Here is a 22,088-nt window from a genome sequence, read left to right on the forward strand (position 1 = left end):
CTCCGCATCTGGTTTCTGGGTATCAGTTTCAACAAGCCGGCCCTGACTCACAAGCCTGGAGCTGGGGCTGGGCTGGGGAGGGGCTCTCCCTCCTCAGAGAGTTGGGGGCCAGGACTTCTTGGGCCTGCCCCTGAGTTTCAGCTCCCTGCTGTGGTGAGGAGGTGGGAATGCAGGAGCCTGCCCAGGCCCACCCCCCTGCCCTGGTACAGGGGCTGGGGGCTCCTTTCTGCTCTGCACTCTTGCCCTTAAGGGGCAGTCCCCCACCATCACCGAGTACCCAGGCAGCAGCCTCACTCAGGGATGGCCAGGGCCCAGGCACTCAGGTGACCTCTGGTGATCCGCCCTGACCCAGCCCTGGCGGTCTCCACTTGATGCAACCCCACACCGGTGGGCTCCCCGCAAGCTGGCTTTGGGATCTGCCGTGTCTTCAGGAAGGCAGTCTCCAAGGCCCTGTAGCCCTAACCAACATTCAGCCATCTTCAGGCCCCACCCCTGCCCTGTGCCTGAGGCATCCATTTCCCTTCGTAGCAGCAGCTGGAGACTTTGGGGCAAGTCAGTTGACACAGGCCTTAGTTTCTCTATCTGTTAAATGGGGATCGTAGCAGTATCTCCTCCTAAGAGTCTTTGAGAAGAGTGAATGGGATTCACTGCCCAGAACTCCCGGGACAGGGGTAGCACGTGGGAACGCTCAGTGAAATGCAGTTATCTGCCTATGGGACAGCCAGGGGGTGGAGGTCTGGGGCAAGACCATCCAGTTTGAAGTAGGAACTCACCTGTCCAGGGCCAGTAGGCCCAAGGTCATGGATACTAGGAGGAGGAAGAGACCTTTGGTCTGGCAGTGGGGAAGGTTCTGTTGACCGTCGGCCACAGGAAGGAATATCCTGGCCGAGCCCTTTCCTGTCCCCATGTCCTTCTATGGCATGAGGGCCCTTCTGCCTTCATCCGTTCACTGATCTCATCCCCACCAGCGCACCTACTGTGCACCAGGACTGTTCTAAGTGCCGAGGACACAGTGAGATCCAGACAGCCAAGGCTCTGGCCTCTGGAGTGGACAGTCTAGTAGGGAAGAATGATAATAAGAAAGTGAACAAAGAAATGAATTAGAGGTAGTAAGAAACGCTGAGAAGGAAATAACTGAACTGAAAGGAACTGAGAGTGAGAGGGTAAGGGCGGTTTATTTTGAGAGGAGGGAAAGGGATGTCTCGGAGGTAGCATTTAAGGTGGGGCCTGGTGCCAGCTGTTTGAAGAGGGGGGCATGTGGAATTCCAGACAGAAAATACAGAGGAGAAGGCCCTGAGCTTGGTGAGCTGTAGGGAGAGAAGGGAGACCAGCAGGTGGACCACTGTGTGAACCAGCTGGGAGCGAGGCAGGAGCCCGGCCATGGTGGGATTTCACTCTAAGCAAGATGGAAAGTTTTAGTTTTCAAAACTCTGCCTGTTGGCTGGGTGCGATGGCTCTTGCCTGAATCGCAGCACTTTGGGAGGCCAGGGTGGGGGTGGATCGCTTGAGATCAGGAGTTAGTGATCAGCCTGGTCAACATGGCGAAACCCCATCTCTACTGAAATACAAAAATCAGCTGGATGTAGCGGCAGGTGCCTGTAATCCCAGCTACTCGGGAGGCTGAGGCAGGAGAATTGCTTGAACCTGGGAGGTGGAGGTTGTAGTGAGCTGGGATCATGCCACTGCACTCTAGCCTGGGCAACAGAGCAAGATTCTGTCTCAAAAAAACAAAAAACAAAAAACCCACAACTGTGCCTGTGGTGTAGACAGTGGATGACCTGGGCTTTGGGAGCGGAGACAGCCCTGGAAGTCTCCCAGCCTCTAATAAACTGCTGCTGCCCTCCCAAAGCCATCTTATGGACCCTGGCCCTTCCTGCCCTCTTTCCCCATGGAACCAGGTGGAGGAGGAGCTATTAGGGGTAAGTGGGCTGATGACAGACAGCACGGCCACCTCACCCCCATGGGTTCTGAGGAGTGCCTCAAGGCGGCCATTCCAGAATCCCTGAGCCACAGTCTGGGTTTCAGTCTTGCCCGTGGACTTTTATGTCTCTTTATGTCACTTTATTTCCCACCCTGTGAGTGGGGATAATAGTGCGTGCCCTGCCTTCCTGGGAATCAGTGTAAAAGCACTTTGACAGCTGTGTAGTGATGACTCCAGCACCAAAGTCCAGGGGTTTGCATCCTCTCAGGCTTTGCTGAGTGCCCCCTGGCGGTGGGGACCTGGCCTAGAGCCGCAGGGACCTGGGCTGCTGTGCCATGTGGGTCGCCAGGGTTTCCTGATGCCTCCACCTCACCCAACTCCCAGGGACTGCCAAGGACAGCCTCTCGGAGCAGTCCGCCTTCTGCCCACTGCACTTTCCAGAGGACACCAGCCTTTGGCACTTGGCCTCTGCCATACCTGGGCAGTGAGCAGTCAGTGTGGGAGCGTGTACCGGGGCTCAGGCTCTCAGGAAGGGGTCTCCAGGATGATGGGAGGGACTGAGACGAGCTCCTGTTGTGACGTTGGGGTGTGTGACTGGGGCTCAAAACTGGTGTTGGAGCAGAGAGAGGTGTCCCTGGGGCTAGATGGAGAGCCGGACCAAGGACCCAGAGGGGAATGTCACCCATCCTGGCCTACCCCTTCTTGTGCCTGTATCCTAAGAGCTCCCTTGCTGGGAGGAAGAAGGGGTCCCCTGGGCTGAGGCTCTGAGGTGGGGGTGGGGTCTCCAGGAGGAAGGGAGGAGGGAAGGTACCCTTCTGGCTGGAAGGGACCGTTGGTGTTGGCGCTGAGGGTGAGGTGGGGACCACAGCAGGGTGGGCGCCCCAGGGCTGGGCAGGGGTCGGGTCGCCCAGGGGAGGGGCTCCACAGTCTCCACGGTTGTGGGGGCTGTCACCAGCGCCCCCTGCCTCCAGCATTCAAGGAGCTCCCCAGGGGAAAGAGCAAGTTCTGAGGAGCCCTCTGTGCCCGGCACTGGCATTGAGGAGGGAGTCAGAGAAGAGAAGAGGCGCAGAGGTGGGGGTCCCCCAGGCCAGGCAGAGGTGGGAACGTGGGGGTCCCGGAGGCTGGGCAGAGGCGGGGATGTGGGGGTCCCCGGGCCGGGCGGAAGTGGGGGTGTGGGGTCCCCGGGTCTGGGCAGAGGCGGGAGGCGGGGGTACCCCAGGTCGGGCGGAGGCGCGGGTGTGTGGGTCGCCGGGGCGGGCGGAGGCGGGGGTGTGGGGGTTCCCGGGCAGGGAGGCGGGGATCCCCGGGGCTGGGTGGCGAGGGCCCGGGCGGGAGGGAGGTGTCCGCCTTCCTGGGGGGCTGGGGGCTGTTCCGGGCCCGGCCCTCCCCGGGGTCCCCGCGCTCAGCGGGGGCGGGCGCGGCCGCACAATGGCAGGAAGCGGGGCTCCGCGCTTTGTCCGGCGGGCGGCGCAGACCGCGGCTTCCTCCGGCCGCCATGGGGACAGGACCCGGTGTCTCCGGACGCCTAGCGGCCTGCAGGCCGGGCCCGGGGTTGCTCTCCCGGGACTCGGAGCCCTCCTGGGCCGGGGGTCGTGCCCGCGACAGTGAAGGCCAGGTATGGGGCCGGGACGGGGAGGGAACGGGGCTGGGTGCCGGGTTCTCGCCTGCAGCCGCCCAGCCCTGCGCAGGAGGCCAGGGCGGGAGTGCCCGTGACCGTGGGCCCCTCGACCCCCAGGGGAAAGATGTGGCCCATGGCAGCCAAGCCCCCTACCTGGGCAGCTGCACCCTGGGGACGGGGACCTCGGACTCCGGGGTGTGTCCCCGCCGGCTGAGATGTACGCGCCAATCCTTGGCCCTTTGTGTCTGGGGCCAGCTCCGGACACACCTGTGGGTCCCGGGCCCTGTGCTGGGCCGCCCCTCTCCCTTCCTTCCTCTGCCCTGGCCCTGCCCACAGCCTCCTCCTACCGCCGATGCCTCTGTTTCTCCTTTTGCCTCTCGCCCCAGCCCCTGTGTGAGGGTGGACGCCTGGCTCTCTGTCCCCATCCTCACACGTGTGTGTTCCCCAAAGCGCCCCCCTCTGTTATTCTGGCTGCCTGGAGTTAGAAGGGGGTGGGAGCTGGCTGTTCCCATGGGTGGGCTCTCTCCTCCCTTGGGTTGAGACCTGGGAACATTCCTCCCGGACCCTGGCGTCCCTCCTGCAGGACAGAGGCAGGACATGGTGGGCAGGCAGGTTAGGGAGGGGCAGTTGGGTCTGAGAGAAGGGGCTGGAGTCTGGCTTCAAGAAGGGGCCGTTCTGCCCTAGTGCTGGGGAAGTCCTGCCCCTGGAGGGAGCTGGGGAGACTCTGGGGTTTGGGAGTGGGGCGTGAGGCAGGATGGGTAGCAGAAACTGCACCAGGGGTCTCTGCCCACCCCAGCTTCTCAATTGGGCTCATGGTTCTCCGGGGGGGCTTCCAGAACTTCATCCTCAATCAGATCTGCTCGATGAAGTCAGAAACCACCTGGTTCAGATCCTGGGGCTGAGCCTCACTGTGCCCCTAGTGCCCCTGAGCCTGGGGACTGCTGAGAGGAGGGAAGCAGATGAGGTCCGCCGGGCCTGGGCACCAGCTCCTGGCAGCAGCCGGAGGAGTCAAGCAGCCTCAGTGATGGTAGTGGACATCCAGACCATCACAGCAGCGAAACTGATCTCGAGTCTTTCAAGGGATCCAGGGTGGGGTGCATCATAGGGCTCAGTCCATATTTGTTGAATACTGACTCTTCTATAAGGAGTGAATCAGGGTATAAAATCTGCTGTCTGTGTATTGGACTGATTTAAAAACAAGATTGTGGCACAGAATCAGAGTTGGACTGGAAGGGTCCCAGAGGCCCTCCCACAACTCCTTCACCCTAGCACGGCTCCTGCCATGTCACCCCCTACCTGCGGTGGGGCCAGGGCTTGGGTCACGGGCAGGTCTGCAGCCCCAGCTGGCACTAGGAAATCTCAGGAGGCCCGGAAGGGATTAGAGTCAGGAGCCTCTGCCAGGCAGGCTGGGCACAGAGGGCCAGAGGGCTGTGGCTCCCAGGACGAGGGGACAAGGTGGAGCAGATCATTCTCATGAGGAGACACCCAAAGCTTGGGCTCCCAGAAGCTGCAAAGCCTGATGTTTGTTTCAGTAGCGCTCTGTGGATTCAGGGTGAGGGCATACGAGGAGCCCTGGCTCAGGATAGCTTAATGGTTTCTGTAGTTTTTAAAATTTTTTCTGAGACAGGGTCTCACTCTGTCGCCCAGACTGGAGTGCAGCAATGTGATCATGGCTCACTGCAGCCTCCATCTCCTGGGCTCAAGCAATCTTCCCGCCTCAGCCTCCCAAGTAGCTGGGACTACAGGAGAGTATTACCACAGCCAGCTAATTTTGTTTGTTTTTTGTAGAGACAGGATCTCACTGGGTTGCCCGGGCTGGAGTCTTTCTTTTACAGTGATTAATACAGAAACCAGAAAGAGCTGCAGGGGTTGAGGGATCAATCCCGTGACCCTCACTTCAAGCCCCAGCAGCACAGCTGAAGATCACTCCTAAAGGGTGTGGAAGTGGGGGCACCTGGCGCTCAAGGCTGCCTTCAGGAATCTGGGTCATCCTGTCCCCAGCCACCTGCCCGGGGCCCAGCTCCATGCAGATCAGCCCCTCTCTGAGCATGCGGGCGTGCTTGGAGTGCCACCTGCTGACTGCCAGTCCTGTGCCCTGTTCCCTTTCTTGTCAGATGGAGACACAGAGGGACACAAGAACCGATAGGGCTTGCATCAAACTGAGATTGATTTTCTCCTGTCCCTGTAATCCCAGCCGGCCTGAGGCCAGCGTCTCCCTCCTAAGACACCCACGAGAGGGTGCGAATGTGGTTAAAATCTGGAATCCAGGCTGGGTGCAGTGGCTCACGCCTGTAATCCCAGCACTTTGGGAGACCGAGGTGGGTGGATCACCTGAGGTCGGGAGTTCAAGACCAGCCTGACCAACATGGTGAAGCACCGTCTCTACTAAAAATCCAAAAATTAGGTGGGTGTGGTGACGGTGCCTGTAGTCCCAGTTACTTGGGAGGCTGAGGCAGGAGAATTGTTTGAACCCGGGAGGCGGAGGTTGCAATGAGCCAAGATTGTGCCACTGCTCTCCAGCCTGGGCGACAGAGCGAGACTCTATCTCAAAAAACATAAATAAATAAATAAATAATCTGGGATCCAGAGCCCCACACACACTGGCTTCAAGTCCTAGCTCCACTGGCTGTGTGACCTTAGACAAGTCATTTCACCTCTCTGAGTTTTACTTTCCTCTTGTGTGAAATAGGGACAATAACAGCCCCTATCTTATGGGATGAGATACACATGTAACGCCCCCAGTGCAGCTCCAGACACATGATGACCACATTAAAAACACGCTCAGACTCTTCCCGGCCTTCTCCTCCCTCCTGCTGTCTCATTTTCTCTGCTGTCCTCACCATGCCTATCTCGGAAACCTCTCATTGGGCTTTCACCAGCCAGAAACTCTTCAGCGCCTCTCTCCTGCCTGAATTCATAAATTAAACAAGTGTTTATGGAGCAGCTGGGACTGGAGGTCGGGCGCTGAATCAGAGAGTAACATTTCTGTCCTTGCGGATGTGACCAGGTGTGGAGGCAGCAGGGTGGAAGACGTGACCTGTCAGGTGCTGGAAAGCGCTGAGGACAGGAAAGGAGCGTGAAGGGTGAATGAGGAGGATGAGAAGGTGACTTGGGGGGAATCTCGCAGGATGGGAGGGAAGGCAGGGAGCCGTGCATTTCAATATCTGGGGAAAAGCATCTCAGGCCAGGGACTGGCAGATGTCACAACTCAGAGGTGGGAACTGCCCTGAAGGAGTGTGTCCTGGAATGACCAGGAGGCCAGCGGGTAAGGGGAGTGAGCCAGGATGGAAGAGCAGGACAGGAGGTCCCTGAATGGGGTGGCCTTAACCCTAAAAAAAAAGTCAATGTCATCAAAGACTGAAAACCCTAACCTTAACCCTTTTGGCTTTTTTGTTTGTTTGTTTGTTTTTATAAGATGGTGTCTTTCTCTGTAGCCCAGGCTGGAGTGCAATGGCGCAATCTCAGCTCACTGCAACCTCTGTCTCCCCGGTTCAAGCCATTCTCCTGCCTCAGCCTCCTGAGTAACTGGGACTACAGGCGTGTGTCACCACGCCCGGCTAAGTTTTTGTATTTTTAGTAGAGATGAGGTTTCACTGTGTTACCCAGGATGGTCTTGGATCTCCTGACCTTGTGATCCACCTGCCTTGGCCTTCCAAAGTGCTGGGATTACAGGCATGAGCCACTGCGCCCGGCCTTTTTTTTTTGAGACGGAGTTTCACCGCAGTCTGGAGTGCGATGGCACAGTCTCGGCTCACTGCAATCTCTGCCTCCCATATTCAAGCAATTCTCCTGCCTTAGCCTCCCAAGTAACTGGGATTACAGGCATGCACCACCATGCCCAGCTAATTTTGTATTTTTAGTAGAGACGGGGTTTCTTCCATGTTTGTCAGGTTGGTCTCGAGCTCCTGACCTCAGGTAATCCGCCTGCCTCGGCCTCCCAAAGTGCTGGGATTACAGGCATAGCCACTGCGCCTGGCCCCTTTCAGCTGTTATTCAGAGTGAGATGGGAACCCCTGGAGGGTTTTGAGTAGATACAGTGGGACTCCTCTTTGAACAGGGCCCACTCTAGCTGCCCATGGATGACATATTGTGGGGGATGGGTGTAGCAGTGAGGCTAGTTTTGAGGCCATTGTTGTCATCCAGCTAAGAGGTGGCTGGGCAGTGGCATGCTTATGAGCTGTGGCTGGGTTGAGGCCACAGATACTAAAGGTGGAGCCAGCGGAATTTTTGGGCTGACCAGATGGAGGTGTAACAGAGAGTGTCAAGAGTGACCCCAAGCCAGCATGGTGGCTCACACCTGTAATCCCAACACTAATTCCAGCCCTTTGGGAGGCTGAGGCGGGTGGATCAGTCGAGCCCAGGAGTTCGAGACCAACCTGGGCAACATGGCAAAACCCTGTCTCTACTAAAAATTAGCTGGGTGTGGTGGTGCATGCCTGTAGTCCCAGTTACGTGGAAGGGTGAGGCAGGAGAATCACTTGAACCCAGGAGGTGGAGGTTGCAGTGAGGCAAGATTGTGGCACTGCACTCCAGACTGGGTGACAGAGGGAGACCCTGTCTCAAAAAAAAAAAAAAAAAAAAAAAAGGAAATCCCCCACATTGCAGCCATCAGAAGAATCAAATATCATCCATATATGCTAAAGCTCTTAGGACTACAGGCTCGCATCACCATGCCTGGCTAATTTTTTGTATTTTTTTTTTTTTTTTTTTTTTTGGAGACGGAGTCTCGTTTTGTCACTCAGGCTGGAGTGCAGTGGTGTGATCTCGGCTCACTGCAACCTCTGCCCCCGGGTTCAAGCAACTCTCCTGCCTCAGTCTCCCAAGTAGCTGGGACTATAGGCGCATGCTGCCATGGCCAACTTATTTGTATTTTAGTAGAGACGGGGTTTCACCGTGTTGCCCAGGCTGCTATCAAACCCCCTGAGTGCAGGCAATCTGCCTGCCTCAGCCTCCCAAAGCGCTAGGATTACAGGCATGAGCCACCGTGCCTGGCAATTTTTTATATTTTTAGTAGAGATGGGGTTTTGTCATGTTAGCCAGGCTGGTCTTGAACTCCTGACCTCAAGCAATTGAGTGAGATTACTGGGGAACAAGACATCTCAAAGTGCCACGCCACAGATTACTTATTAATTACAGGTGAAAAAGGGACTCTACAAGGTATAGAGGTCCCCAGAGGATCCAGCGTTACAGGCGAATAGCAAGAACACACAGTCAGCTCTGTGGTGTCCCTGCCTGAACGCTCAGTTTGAAACTTTCTGAGGACCACCAGACGGATCCACATTGAGGAGCTCTGTGCAAGGCTCCTGCCTCAAAGGCTTAAAAAATGTCACGGTCGGCCAGGCATGTTGGCTCATGCCTATAATCCCAGCTCTTTGGGAGGTCAAGGCAGGCAGATTGCTTGAGCCCAGGAGTTCAAGACTAGCCTGGGCAACATAGTGAGACCCTGTCTCTACTGAAAATAAAAAATTAGTTGGGTGTAGTGGCATGCACCTAGGAGTCCCAGCTACTAAAGAGGCTGAGGCAGGACGATTACTTGAGTCCAGGAGGTTGAGGTTGCAGTGAGGTGTGATCATGCCACTGTACCCCAGCCTGGGCTACAGATTGAGACCCTGTCTTGAAGAAAAAAAAAAAGGCAATGTAATAAAAGACCACAAAAAACAAGGCCGGGTGCGGTGGCTCACGCCTGTAATCCCAGCACTTTGGGAGGCCAAGGCGGGCAGATCACGAGGTCAGGAGATCGAGACCATCCTGGCTAACACGGTGAAATTCCGTCTCTACTGAAAATACAAAAAATTAGCCGGGTGTGGTGGTGGGCACCTGTAGTCCCAGCTACTCGGGAGGCTGAGGCAGGAGAATGGCATGAACCCAGGAGGAGGAGCTTGCAGTGAGCCAAGATCGTGCCACTGCACTCCAGCCTGGGTGACAGAGTGAAAACAAAAAAAACAGAAGACCACAAAAAGCAAGTAAGGAGTCTGGAGTATGGTGGTCCGATCTTGGTTCACTGCAACCTCCGTCTTTCGGGTTCAAGTGACTCTCCTGCCTCAGCCTCCCAAGCAGCTGGGACTATGGGCACGCACCACCATGCTTGGCTAATTTTTTGTATTTTTGGTAGAGACGGGGTTTCGCTATGTTGGCCAGGCTGGTCTTGAACTCCTGACCTCAAGCGATCCGCCCACCTCGGCCTCCTCAAGTGCTGGGATTACAGGCGTAAGCCACCTCATCTGGCCAGAATTCATTCTTAAAGGATAAACAGACATAACCAAATGCCACGTGTGAACCTTGATTAGTTCCTATATGAGGAAGTATATCTGTAAGAACATTGTTTAGATACTTGGGAAAATGTCAATATAGACTCTATATCAAGGTTCAGTTTCTCAAATGCGACAATTCTATGGGGTTTTGTAGGAAGAGTGTCTTTGTTCTTAGGCAGCACCATGGTTTCTGCCCCAGGGGAGGGGGTTGCTGAGAAGAGAATGGGAGAGAAAGTGGATGTGGCAGATACCAACAACTGGGGAGTCCAGAGGGCGTGTGCTATTCTTAGTTTTTGGTAGGTTTGAAATATTTTGGCCGGGCGCGGTGGCTCAAGCCTGTAATCCCAGCACTTTGGGAGGCCGAGACGGGCGGATCACTAGGTCAGGAGATCGAGACCATCCTGGCTAACACGGTGAAACCCCGTCTCTACTAAAAAATACAAAAAACTAGCCGGGCGAGGTGGCGGGCGCCTGTAGTCCCAGCTACTCAGGAGGCTGAGACAGGAGAATGGCCCGAACCCGGGAGGCGGAGCTTGCAGTGAGCTGAGATCCGGCCACTGCACTCCAGCCTGGGGGACAGAGCGAGACTCCGTCTCAAAAAAAAAAAAAGAAATATTTTAAAACAAGTCTGGGCGCGGTGGCTCATGCTTGTAATCCCAGCACTTTGGGAGGCTGAGGCAGGCGGATCACCTGAGACCAGGAGTTCGATACCAGCCTGGCCAACATGGTGAAACTCTGTCTCTACTAAAAATACAAAAATTAGTCTGGTGTGGTGGTGCGCGCCTGTAATCCCAGCTACTCAGGAGGCTGAGGCAGGAGAATCGCTTGAACCTGGGAGGCGGAGGTTGCAGTGAGCCGAGATCGCGCCATTGCACTCCAGCCTGGGCAACAGAGCAAGATCCCTTCTCAAAAAAAATTTAAAAAAATAAAAAGAAAAGAAATATTTTAAAATAAAACTTGGGAAAAATAAAGAGAGTGGGAGGAGAGAACTAGGAAGTCGTGAATACTGATACCTGTTTACAGAGTTTAGCTGTGAAGGGAAAGAAAGAAAGTCAGCCTAAGCTGGAGGGTGAGGTGAGGCCTCTGTAAAATGAAGAAATAAGGCTGGGCGTGGCAGCTCATGCCTGTAATGCCAGCATTTTGGGAGGCCAAGGTGGGTGGATCACTTGAGGCCAGGAGTTTGAGACCAGCATGGGCAACATAGTGAAACCTTGTCTCTACAAAAAATACAAAAACTAGCCTGTGGTGGTGCGTGCTTCTAGTCCAAGCTACTCGGGAGGCTGAGGCTAGAGGATCATGTGAGTCTGGGAAGTCAAGGCTGCAGTGAGCCATGATTGTGCCACTGCACTCCCTGTCTCAAAGAAAGGAAAAAAAAGATGGAGAAGCCGGGCGCGGTGGCTCACGCCTGTAATCCCAGCACTTTGGGAGGCCGAGGCAGGCAGATCACGAGGTCAGGAGTTCAAGACCACTCTGGCCAACATAGTGAAACCCCGTCTCTACTAAAAATACAAAAAAATGGCTGGGCACGGTGGCTCACACCTGTAATCCCAGCACTTTGGGAGGCTGAGGCGGGCGGATCACGAGGTCAGGAGATGGAGACTATCCTGGCGAACACAGTGAAACCCTGTCTCTACTAGAAATACAAAAAAGTTAGGCTGGGTGCGGTGGCTCAAGCCTGTAATCCCAGCACTTTGGGAGGCCGAGACGCGTGGATCACGAGGTCAGGAGATCGAGACCATCCTGGCTAACATGGTGAAACCCCATCTCTACTAAAAAAAAAAAAAAAAAAATACAAAAAACTAGCCGGGCGAGGTGGCGGGCGCCTGTAGTCCCAGCTACTCGGGAGGCTGAGGCAGGAGAATGGCGTAAACCCGGAGGCGGAGCTTGCAGTGAGCTGAGATCCGGCCACTGCACTCCAGCCTGGGTGACAGAGCGAGACTCCGTCTCAAAAAAAAAAAAAATTAGCTGGGCGTGGTGGCGGGCGCCTATAGTCCCAGCTGCTCGGGAGGCTGAGGCAGGAGAATGGCGTTTTTGAGACTCCGTCTCAAAAAAAAAAAAAAAAAAAAAAAAATTTAGACGGGCGTGGTGGTATGTGCCTGTAATCCCAGCTACTGGGGAGGCTGAGGCAGGAGAATTGCGTGAACCCGGGAGGCAGAGGTTGCAGTGAGCCGAGATCAAGCACTCCAGTCTGGGTGACAGAACGAGACTCTGTCTCAAAAAAAAAAAAGGTGGAGACAAAATAACCACGTGTTGGTGTGCCCATGGGGGAATGATCCAGCAGAGGGGAAACTTGATGATGTGGGAGACAGGGGACTGCTGGGGGGTGTCCCCTCACCCTGGATCGAGGGATGGATCCATTAGGGAGAGCTGGCCCAGGTTGGAGCAGGGCGGTTCATTCTAAGTCCCTGCAGCCCTGAGCCGGGGTCAGGGGATGTGGTGGAGCTCGTGGACCTCCTGAAGTCTTCTGTCCCCACCCCAGGTATGTCACCACGCCGACTGCCAGCAGCTGCACCGCCGGGGACCCCTCAACCTCTGCGAGGCCTGTGACAGCAAGTTCCACAGCGCCATGCATTATGATGGGCATGTCCGCTTTGACCTTCCCCCACAAGGTGAGCACAGGCGGGAGCCACAGCTCGGGCCCCCAGAGCTCCTGAGGCAGTGTTTCAGTAACCGTTGGAACCATGCTAGGGCATCATAAGGACAAGTCGACTGTACATAATGAAACCCGAGTATGTCATGGTTCCTTTTGTTCCAAATGTTTTTTAGCAAGAGAAAAAGTCCATGACCCTTCCAGAGGCAGGCCTTTCTCTATCTGGTGCTGTGTTCTCACTGGCTCTCACCTCCCGCAGCTGCTCCTGCCCCTGGCCTGTGGCCCACACAGAGAAGGCCCCTTTCTTTCTAGTTCTGCCTGTCCTCAGGGCAGGGGACTTCTGGACAAGTCCTCCAAGCCAGGCTGTGGGCCTAGCAGAGGCAGTGTGGAGTGGGGTGGTCAGATCAGGAGGCACTTGTAGCAGGAAATAAGAAATTCCTCTTGCTGAGCAGGGACCCAGCTCAGGCCCACCGTCAACTGCCTCTGGAGGGCTGGCTTGCAGGCACCCAGGTCTGGTGAGAAATGCCAACCCCTGTGTCCTTTCCCAGCTGATCAGAGGAACAAAAGGATTCTTCTGGTTGGGCACCGTGGCTCATGCCTGGAATACAAAAAATACAAAAATTAGCCAGGTGTGGTGGCACCCGCTTGTGGTCCCAGCTACTTGGAGGCTGAGGCGGAAGGATTGCTTGAACCCAGACATGATCGTGCCACTGCACTCCAGCCTGAGCGATGGAGGGAGACCCTGTCTTAAAAAACAATAAACAAACAAAAGGATTCTCTCCCTCTGCCAGGGCCCCCTTGGGAATTCAGGTGTGGTCACAGCATGGGGGAGGGGAGGCCTGGAAGAAAGACCCATGGACTTTGGTCCCTTCCCTAACAACCCCAGAGGCAGGACTTCCTTATCTTTATTTTATAGAAGGGTAAATTGAGGCCACAGGTGGGTTTGCTTTTGGGGTGGAGCTTTACCATGGGTGTTATCCCAGGGCCTTTGTGTCCTTTTGGGTCTGTGGGGATAGATAGCAGTGACTGAGGCCACGTGAGGGGGCTCACACCTGTAACCCCAGCGCTTTGGGAGGCTGAGGTGGGTGGATCACTTCAGGTCAGGAGTTTGAGGTCAGTCTGGCCAACATGTTGAAACCCTGTCACTACCAAAAATACAAAAAAATGAGCTGGGCATGGTGGTGCACGCCTGTAATCCCAGCTACTCGGGAGGCTGAAGCACGAGAATCGCTTGAACTCAGGAGGCGGGGATTGCAGTGAGCTGAGATCACGCCACTGCACTCCAGCCTGGGTGACAGAGTGAGACTCTGTCTCAAAACAAAAAACATTGGCTGAGCCCCTCTCCTCACAGAACTGAAGGGCCCTCGCTACCTGTCATCTGGGGTTTCCAGGGTAACACTGTGGTCCCTCTGGAGGCGGCCATGCTGCAGGCTAAGGAGGGGCGGGGAGGCACAACCCCCTCCCGCTTTCTCCCAAGGCTCTGTCCTTGCCCGGAACGTGTCCACCCGGTCATGCCCGCCACGCACCAGCCCCGCGGTGGACTTGGAGGAGGAGGATGAAGAGAGCTCTGTGGATGGCAAAGGGTAGGTGAGGGGTGAGTGGGCAGAGAGATACCTGGGGGGCCCCAAGGCTGGGTCTCAGATCAGACATTCAGGACCAGATGCTTTGGTGCCCTCTCCGAGTAAGGCTGACGGGCAGACCTCTCCCCACCCCTGTGGCTGTCCTGACTACGGGAAGAGGCCACCCAGCCTGGGCCAGCGTCCAGGGCGCTTGGGATCCTGGCCCACACCAGACCAGGTACCGTTCGGTGTGACTCCCATGTTGGCCACCAGAGGGCGCACAGCCCCATTCGGGCCTGGCAGGGTTGAATCCACGCGGGTTACCTGTCACCTGGGGTGAGCGAGGGGTGGGGAAGCCACAGGCCCACTCGCTGCCCACGCTGGTGAGGGCCACCCACACCTCCAGCCTCTGCCCTCCCTGCTTCCCTGCAGGGACCGGAAGAGCACAGGCCTGAAACTCTCCAAGAAGAAAGCAAGGAGGAGACACACGGATGTGAGGAGCATCCCCGGGACGGCACATGGGGGCTCCCGACAGCCTGCGCCCTTCCCTGAGCCTGGGCCTCTCTCCGGGACTGGGGTGGGGAGGTCTGCATCCCAGGCTGCAGAGGCCTGGGAGATCGCTGGGGTTCCCTTTCTTGCTGGGGTTCCCATCCCAGACCGGAGGGTGGGGAGGAGGATGGAGAGGAGAAGCTCACAGCTCCCCCCCCGCCCCCATTCTCTCAGGACCCGAGCAAGGAGTGCTTCACCCTGAAATTTGACCTGAATGTGGATATAGAGACGGAGATCGTCCCAGCCATGAAGAAGAAGTCGCTGGGGTAGGGCTTGGGGGCGCTCAGGATGGAAGTGGGACTGGGAGCAGGGGTGGCCCCATGTCGCAGGTTCCGGGTCTCTGCAGGTGTGACCTGTGTGTCTGTGTGGTGGCCCATAAGCGAGCACATCCCTGCGTGGGCAGACCCGTGTGGGTGTGCACGCCACTGTGAGGGAGTGTGGCGGGGTCTGTGTACTTGTGCGTTTTAATCATGTATGTAGGAGCCAGGCCTGCGTGTGGGTAGGCGTGTGACAGGTCTGCCATGGTGTGCAGATGCGCCTGTGTGAGGACCTCTGCGGGCAGGTGTCTGTGGACCTGCGTGTGATCCCACACGGGCTTCCCTTTTCTGTTGGGAAGGTGGGGGAAGGTGGGGGCAGCTAGGGCTGTGGGTGGGGCAGGGGCTCGTGGGGGCAGGGCCCAAGCTGAAGCGACTGGCTGCCTTGTTCTAACACACACGCCTCCTGTCCTGGGGGCAGGGAGGTGCTGCTGCCTGTATTTGAAAGGAAGGGCATCGCGCTGGGCAAAGTGGACATCTACCTGGACCAGTCCAACACACCCCTGTCCCTCTCCTTCGAGGCCTACAGGTTCGGGGGACACTATCTTCGTGTCAAAGGTGAGCAGCAGCCTGGGCCAAAAGGGGCCGCTGGGGCTGGCGGAGCCTCCTGGAGATGGGCACCTTCCCAGGCTCAGGTTCCCATTGGCTGTGGGCCTGAGCAGCCTCATTACCATACAGGTGTCTCTGCGGGTGCTGCTTGCTGGGGGGAGAGGCGGGGTGGGGGGAGGGCTGGCAGGGCACGGCTGTAGGGGGAGGGCAGGCAGGCCTTGGTGTGGATCCTTCAGGGAGAGAGGACTGGGGCCCCCTCCTCCACCAGACCTGGGTACTGAGGATCTCTCATGGCCCCCACATGCGACCCCAGCCAAGCCTGGAGATGAGGGCAAGGTGGAGCAGGGCGTGAAGGACTCCAAGTCCCTGAGTCTGCCGATCCTGCGGCCAGCTGGGACTGCGCCCCCCGCCCTGGAGCGTGTGGACCCCCAGAGCCGCCGGGAGAGCCTGGACATCTTAGTGAGGAGGGGGGGGGTGTGTCAGGGGAGGAGGTGGGAAGGGCCCCAGGCTGGACCCACAGCCCCTCCTCAGAGGCAGTCACCCTGGGTCTCTCACTGCCCCCTCTTGGGGATTTAATTGCTCCTTCTGGAAAGTGGGGCTGGCTGTGAGAGTAAGGGACCCTCTCTCTCTGGACCTAGCGCAAGGTGAGGGCTTGTATCTGAGACTCTTCTAGTGCCAGTGGGTCAGGGAACCTGTGTGTGCATGTGTGCGTGAGAGAAGTGCCCGGGGCTACAGACCGCCCAGAGCTGTGTTCCAGAGTGCATCTGAGTGTGTTTAACTCTGCGCTTCATGCTTGAAGCTGGGGGACTTGGGGCTGATAGTCTGGGCGTATCTGTGTCTGGACCTTCCAGTCTCCAGACATGTCTGGGTCCCAGGAGAGGGGACACCCCAGGGTAGAGATGCAGAGACCCTCCTCCATCCCAGGCTGGCCTAAGGCCCTGGAAACCCACCTTGGGGTGGGGCCATGGGGGCTGGCAGGGGGTCCCGGCCCTGACCACCCCTCCCTGGTCAGGCCCCTGGCCGCCGCCGTAAGAACATGTCGGAGTTCCTGGGGGAGGCGAGCATCCCTGGGCAGGAGCCCCCCACGCCCTCTAGCTGCTCTTTGCCCAGTGGCAGTAGTGGCAGCACCAGCAGCGGCGACAGCTGGAAGAACCGGGCGGCCAGTCGCTTCAGCGGCTTTTTCAGCTCAGGCCCCAGCACCAGCGCCTTTGGCCGGGTATGTGGCCCCATCTGCCCAGGGTCAGGCAGCTGGCTGGCCGTGACCTCTGACCCTGACCAGGGTATCCTCCCAGGAGGTAGACAAGATGGAGCAGCTGGAGGGCAAGCTGCACACCTACAGCCTCTTCGGGCTGCCTAGGCTGCCCCGGAGGCTGCGCTTCGACCATGACTCCTGGGAGGAGGATGATGAGGACGAGGATGAGGACAATGCCTGCCTGAGGCTGGAGGACAGCTGGCGGGAGCTCATTGATGGGCATGAGGTGAGTGCGGGTCACAGTGCTGCTCCCTCCTTGTCCCAAAAGGAGGACAGCCCTTGGGAGGAGGATCTAGTGATGAGATGTTCTATGGGATGCCCCAAAGAGGCCACTGTTATTATGAGCCCACTTTGGAGACAGAGGCTGGATGAAAATGGTGTGCTGCTTGGCTGTTTCAATGGCAGAGGAGGGCCCAGATCTTGGGTGTCTTGACTGTGATTATTCACGTGGTATCAAGGGTGACCCTGCTCCTCTTGGGACCTCCGTGTCCCCGTTGGGAAGATGAGAAAGCTGCGTGCAGTTTGCTTATCCTCCCTGGCCACCCGAAGGTGCTCCAGGCCTCCTTGTTGACCCGTCCTGCCCTCCCTGTAGAAGCTGACTCGGCGGCAGTGCCACCAGCAAGAGGCAGTGTGGGAGCTGCTGCACACGGAGGCCTCCTACATCAGGAAACTGCGGGTGATCACCAATGTGAGTAGGGGCTGCGCTGGTCCCCGTGGTCACCCTGCCCCCCTCTTTCTGGTCTCTTTCTGACAGCCCTCAGCTGAGTGGGAGCCTTTGCAGAAGGAGCAGGTACCTGGCAATGAGGTGGGGGCAGGAAAGTCAGACAAGGGCTGTGCCCAGGGAGGAGGTGGCTCCTAGAGGAACCTGGGAGGGGGCTTCAGGCAGGTTTGCCAGGTTCAACTGAATTAGCACAGGTGCGGCTTCATTCTTTCACTTTCGTTCAGTGGCTGTTTCCCAACACTTGCTGTGTGCTGGGTGCCCAGCAGCCCACACCCTGGACAGGCCAGAGTGAGCCGGCAGTGTAGGGATTTCGGCTTAGGAATGGGAGCACCTGCCCTGGGCTTGGAGCTTCCTGGAGGGAGGAAGCACCCTCAGAGGTGAAATATGGAGGCTGAGCCAGGGCAGAGGTGGAGAAGGGAATTCCAGGCGTGGCTGCAAGGCCAGTCTCCCTGGAGCTTCCCTCCAGGAGGGACCAGGGCAGCGTGACCCCGGGAGGGCTGTTGAAGGCTGGGTCTTTCCTCAGGGTCTGGACTTCCCAGGTACGAAGGCCAAAGGGTACAGCCTCCGTATCCCTGGCTGCTGTGGGGCCTCCTGGAAAGGGGAAGGGGAAGGAGTGGCTGGGGAGCCTGAGGCCGGGTGGGGCCTTAGGGCTGAGACAACCTCCCGACCCCAGCCACACCATCCCCTGACCCCACAGCTGTTCCTGTGCTGCCTCCTGAACCTGCAAGAATCAGGGCTGCTGTGTGAGGTGCGCTGGGGTCCGGGGGCGGCGGCGGGTGAGGTACCGGGAAGGAGGGCGGGACCTGGACGTGGGGCAGGGCTAACCTGGCGGAGGGGCGTGGCCAACCGCACCTCCCGCGGCGCCCAGGTGGAGGCGGAGCGTCTGTTCAGCAACATCCCGGAGATCGCGCAGCTGCACCGCAGGCTGTGGGCCGGCGTGATGGCGCCGGTGCTGGAGAAGGCGCGGCTTACACGGGCGCTGCTGCAGCCCGGGGACTTCCTCAAAGGCTTCAAGATGGTACGGGCGGGGCCCGGCGCAGGCAGGGGCACTAAGGTAGGGCTGGGGCGCTGAAAAGGCTCCACGGCCCGATCCGGTCTGCCCAGCATCCCCAACCTCCCCCGGGCCCGTGACCGCACTTGACCACCTGTGGCCAAGGGTGAGGAATTACGAGGCGGTCGCCCGAGTTTGAGCACCCACCTGGCCATCTACCCCTGCTCCCTGGCCGCGAGTGATCTCTTTGGCTGAGGCTCAGTTTCCTCATCTGGAAACAGGGATCATAAGCTTGCCGCCCCCTTGGGGTGGTCGCCCAAGTGCCCTAAGGAAGCGCTTGCGCAGCGCCTGGTGTGGGCCGGCCCGCAGGGAGCGCGCGGTAACCGGCGCCGTGGTTGTTCTGCCCCGGGCCAGTTCGGCTCGCTCTTCAAGCCCTACATCCGCTACTGCATGGAGGAGGAGGGCTGCATGGAGTACATGCGCGGTCTGCTGCGCGACAACGACCTCTTCCGGGCCTACATCACGGTGAGAGCGTGCGCGCCGTGGGCGGGGGCGCAGGAGGACGGGACCCTGGGCGGGGCCAGGTGGGGCGGGGCCTGCCCTGAGCCCAGTCCCCACTCCCCCACCGCAGTGGGCCGAGAAGCACCCACAGTGCCAGCGGCTGAAGCTGAGCGACATGCTGGCCAAACCCCACCAGCGGCTCACCAAGTACCCGCTGCTGCTCAAGTCGGTGCTGAGGAAGACCGAGGAGCCGCGCGCCAAGGAGGCCGTCGTCACCATGGTAACCCTGATGGCCGACAGGGGTGGCCTCCCCTGCACGGCTGTCTGCCCTGTCATGAGCCTGGGCCTGAAGCCCCCTCGCCTGCCCCTAGATCGGTTCCGTGGAGCGCTTCATCCACCACGTGAATGCATGCATGCGGCAGCGGCAGGAGCGGCAGCGGCTGGCGGCCGTGGTGAGCCGCATCGACGCCTACGAGGTGGTGGAAAGCAGCAGCGACGAAGTGGACAAGGTGGGCGTGTGTCTGCGGGGGTTGCCGGCTGGGAGAGAGGAAGGCCAAGCTGGCAGGCAGGGTCTTTGCTGGGCATCTCACTGAGGATGCCTAGCTGAGATGGGAGTCAGGCTCGGCCTCCCCTACACTCACGCCCTCTGTCCCCAGCTCCTGAAGGAATTTCTGCACCTGGACTTGACAGCGCCCATCCCCGGCGCCTCCCCGGAGGAGACGCGGCAGCTGCTGCTGGAGGGGAGCCTGAAGATGAAGGAGGGGAAGGACAGCAAGGTAATTCCAGGGCCACCCCACCCCCATGCCCTGTCCTTCCTGGGGACCTTCTGGGCCCCAGTCACTGGTTCTCAGCTCCCCAGTCACTTGGATGGTGACTCAAGAACCGGTGACCTTGTCATAGTGAAAGACAGTTCTCTGTCTGCCATTCACAAATCCAGCAGCAGGGTCCTAGCCCTTGAAGGCACCAGTGGACCCATTTGTGGGTGCCACGTGGGTTCCTGGTGGGAGGGCAGCCACATTCCACAAGTGGGCCAGGAACCCCAGAGGCTGGCTACAGTGCCGTGGCCCCTTCAGGCATGGGGCAGGCTGAGAGATTGCACATGGTGACTTCAAAGTCACCACTCTTCTTTTTAATGTAAACTTGTATTAAGTCATCGACGTACATCTCAGTGAAAGAGAATCATCTTCCTCTTCATTTTAATTTTACTTGAAGGTTCACGCTGGGAGGAGTGTTTGACAAAAACCGAATGCTCCCAGGGGAGGCTGGGGCCACAGTCCCCGGCCCTGACCCTGCTGGCCTCTCTGCACTGCCCCCCCCCCCACTGCAGATGGATGTGTACTGCTTCCTGTTCACGGATCTGCTGTTGGTGACCAAGGCAGTGAAGAAGGCAGAGAGGACCAGGGTCATCAGGCCACCCCTGCTAGTGGACAAGATTGTGTGCCGGGAGCTACGGGACCCTGGTAAGGGGCCCTGGTCCCCCGTTCCTGGTCAGGGACTGTGATAGGTGGGGGCCATCGTCTCTGCTGACACTGACTTGGGCCTTCCCTAACCAGGGTCCTTCCTCCTCATCTACCTGAATGAGTTTCACAGCGCTGTAGGGGCCTACACGTTCCAGGCCAGCGGCCAGGCCTTGTGCCGTGGCTGGGTGGACACCATTTATAACGCCCAGGTGAGCGCAGAGTAGTGAGTGGGTGGGCAGGGCAGATTAGGGAGCTGCTGGTCACAATCCATTCTGCCCCATGTACCCCAACACTGCCTGCAGAACCAGCTGCAACAGCTGCGTGCACAGGAGCCCCCAGGCAGCCAGCAGCCCCTGCAGAGCCTGGAAGAGGAGGAGGATGAGCAGGAGGAGGAAGAGGAGGAGGAGGAGGAGGAAGGCGAGGAGAGTGGCAATTCAGCTGCCAGCTCCCCCACCATCATGCGGAAAAGCAGCGGCAGCCCCGACTCTCAGCACTGGTATGTCTGCTCATGACCACCCAGCACGTCAAACCAGGACAAGTACTCCAGCCCAGGACTCCTAAAGGCCCAGCCACGCTCCCTTCCTCCCAATGGCCTCTTGTCATGAACACTGTGGGAGCGGGGCTCTATCTCCCCCAGAGTCCAGATGGGGTGGGCAGACACCTTTCCACGTGCTGCCAGCTCTGATCCGTTTGTGGCAGCTGCCTGGGGTGCTGTGCTGAGGATCCTTAGGGCAGATCCAGCCTTGGCAGGGAAGAGTACTGGGCTTGCTACTGAGGTCTGTTGTGGGCACTGGAGCTGGAAGATCTGCCACGCCTGCCACAGGCTGCCATCTCTGAGCCTCTAGCCCCAGGAGGACAGACAGGAGGGCGGAGGGTATAAACCACTGTGCACTGCCCAGCCTGGGGCTGCTTCAGGCCATCTAGGTTTCATGGCCTGGGCTGACTCTGCTCCTGGCCCCACAGTGCCTCAGATGGCTCCACGGAGACCCTGGCCATGGTTGTCGTGGAGCCTGGGGAGACGCTGTCCTCCCCCGAGTTCGACGGCGGTCCTTTCAGCTCCCAGTCCGATGAGACCTCTCTCAGCACCATTGCCTCATCTGCCACGCCCACCAGTGAGCTGCTGCCCCTGGGTCCAGTGGACGGCCGCTCCTGCTCCATGGACTCTGCCTACGGCACCCTCTCCCCAACCTCCTTACAAGACTTTGTGGCCCCAGGCCCTGTGGCAGAACTAGTGCCTCGGCCCCCAGATTCCCCACAAGCTCCTTCCCCTCCACCCTCGCCCCGTCTCCGCCGCTGCACCCCTGTCCAGCTGTTAACCTGCCCGCCCCAACTGTTCAAGTCTAAGTCCGAGGCCAGCCTCCTCCAGCTGCTGGTAGGGACTGGCACCCATGGAACATCCTCTGCCCCCAGCCGCAGCCTGTCAGAGCTCTGCCTGGCTGTCCCAGCCCCAGGTATTAGGACTCAGGGCTCCCCTCAGGAAGCTGGGCCCAGCTGGAATTGCCGGGGGAACCCTAGCCCTGGCGGTGGTCCTAGGCTAGCTAGCTGCCTGGCCGGGGAACCTGCAGGCTCCCACAGGAAGAGGTGTGGAGACCTGCCCTCGGGGGCCTCTCCCAGGGTCCAGCCTGAGCCCCCACCAGGAGTCTCCACCCAGCACAGGAAGCTGACCCTGGCCCAGCTCTACCGAATCAGGACCACCCTGCTGCTTAACTCCACGCTCACTGCCTCGTGAGTGGCCTGGCCTGGGGTAGGGCAAGTGGCTCAGGGCACTGGCATGGGGGCCCAGTCATGCCTGGGAGCATCGCATTTGGGGAG

At 58.5% G+C, this 22,088-nt stretch overlaps 1 protein-coding gene across 16 annotated transcripts in view; it reads left to right on the forward strand.

Moving 5' to 3' along the window:
* The window catches only part of PLEKHG5 (pleckstrin homology and RhoGEF domain containing G5), a 54,389-nt gene that overhangs the window by 31,706 nt on the left and 595 nt on the right, over positions 1-22,088 (forward strand). For 6 of the 16 annotated variants that reach the window (XM_077977049.1, XM_077977007.1, XM_077977098.1 and 3 more), the window contains 19 exons: positions 12,270-12,399; positions 13,858-13,963; positions 14,372-14,432; positions 14,663-14,754; positions 15,224-15,360; positions 15,665-15,810; positions 16,364-16,567; positions 16,644-16,829; positions 17,196-17,291; positions 18,022-18,072; positions 18,193-18,342; positions 18,730-18,840; positions 18,947-19,096; positions 19,188-19,325; positions 19,473-19,592; positions 20,144-20,276; positions 20,370-20,485; positions 20,579-20,772; positions 21,240-22,001. In XM_077977049.1, coding sequence (XP_077833175.1) covers positions 12,270-12,399; positions 13,858-13,963; positions 14,372-14,432; positions 14,663-14,754; positions 15,224-15,360; positions 15,665-15,810; positions 16,364-16,567; positions 16,644-16,829; positions 17,196-17,291; positions 18,022-18,072; positions 18,193-18,342; positions 18,730-18,840; positions 18,947-19,096; positions 19,188-19,325; positions 19,473-19,592; positions 20,144-20,276; positions 20,370-20,485; positions 20,579-20,772; positions 21,240-22,001 — 3,083 coding nt within the window. Of the gene's footprint in view, positions 1-2,736; positions 2,772-2,892; positions 3,019-3,200; positions 3,537-12,269; positions 12,400-13,857; positions 13,964-14,371; positions 14,433-14,662; positions 14,801-15,104; positions 15,361-15,658; positions 15,811-16,363; positions 16,568-16,643; positions 16,830-17,195; positions 17,343-17,979; positions 18,073-18,192; positions 18,343-18,729; positions 18,841-18,946; positions 19,097-19,187; positions 19,326-19,472; positions 19,675-20,090; positions 20,277-20,369; positions 20,486-20,578; positions 20,773-21,239; positions 22,006-22,088 lie in introns of those variants that run through there. The other 10 variants (XM_077977116.1, XM_077977112.1, XM_077977102.1 and 7 more) reach the window with 9 other exon arrangements.

The sequence above is a fragment of the Macaca mulatta genome, chromosome 1, assembly GCF_049350105.2.
Source record: "Macaca mulatta isolate MMU2019108-1 chromosome 1, T2T-MMU8v2.0, whole genome shotgun sequence".
Classification (NCBI taxonomy): domain Eukaryota; kingdom Metazoa; phylum Chordata; class Mammalia; order Primates; family Cercopithecidae; genus Macaca; species Macaca mulatta.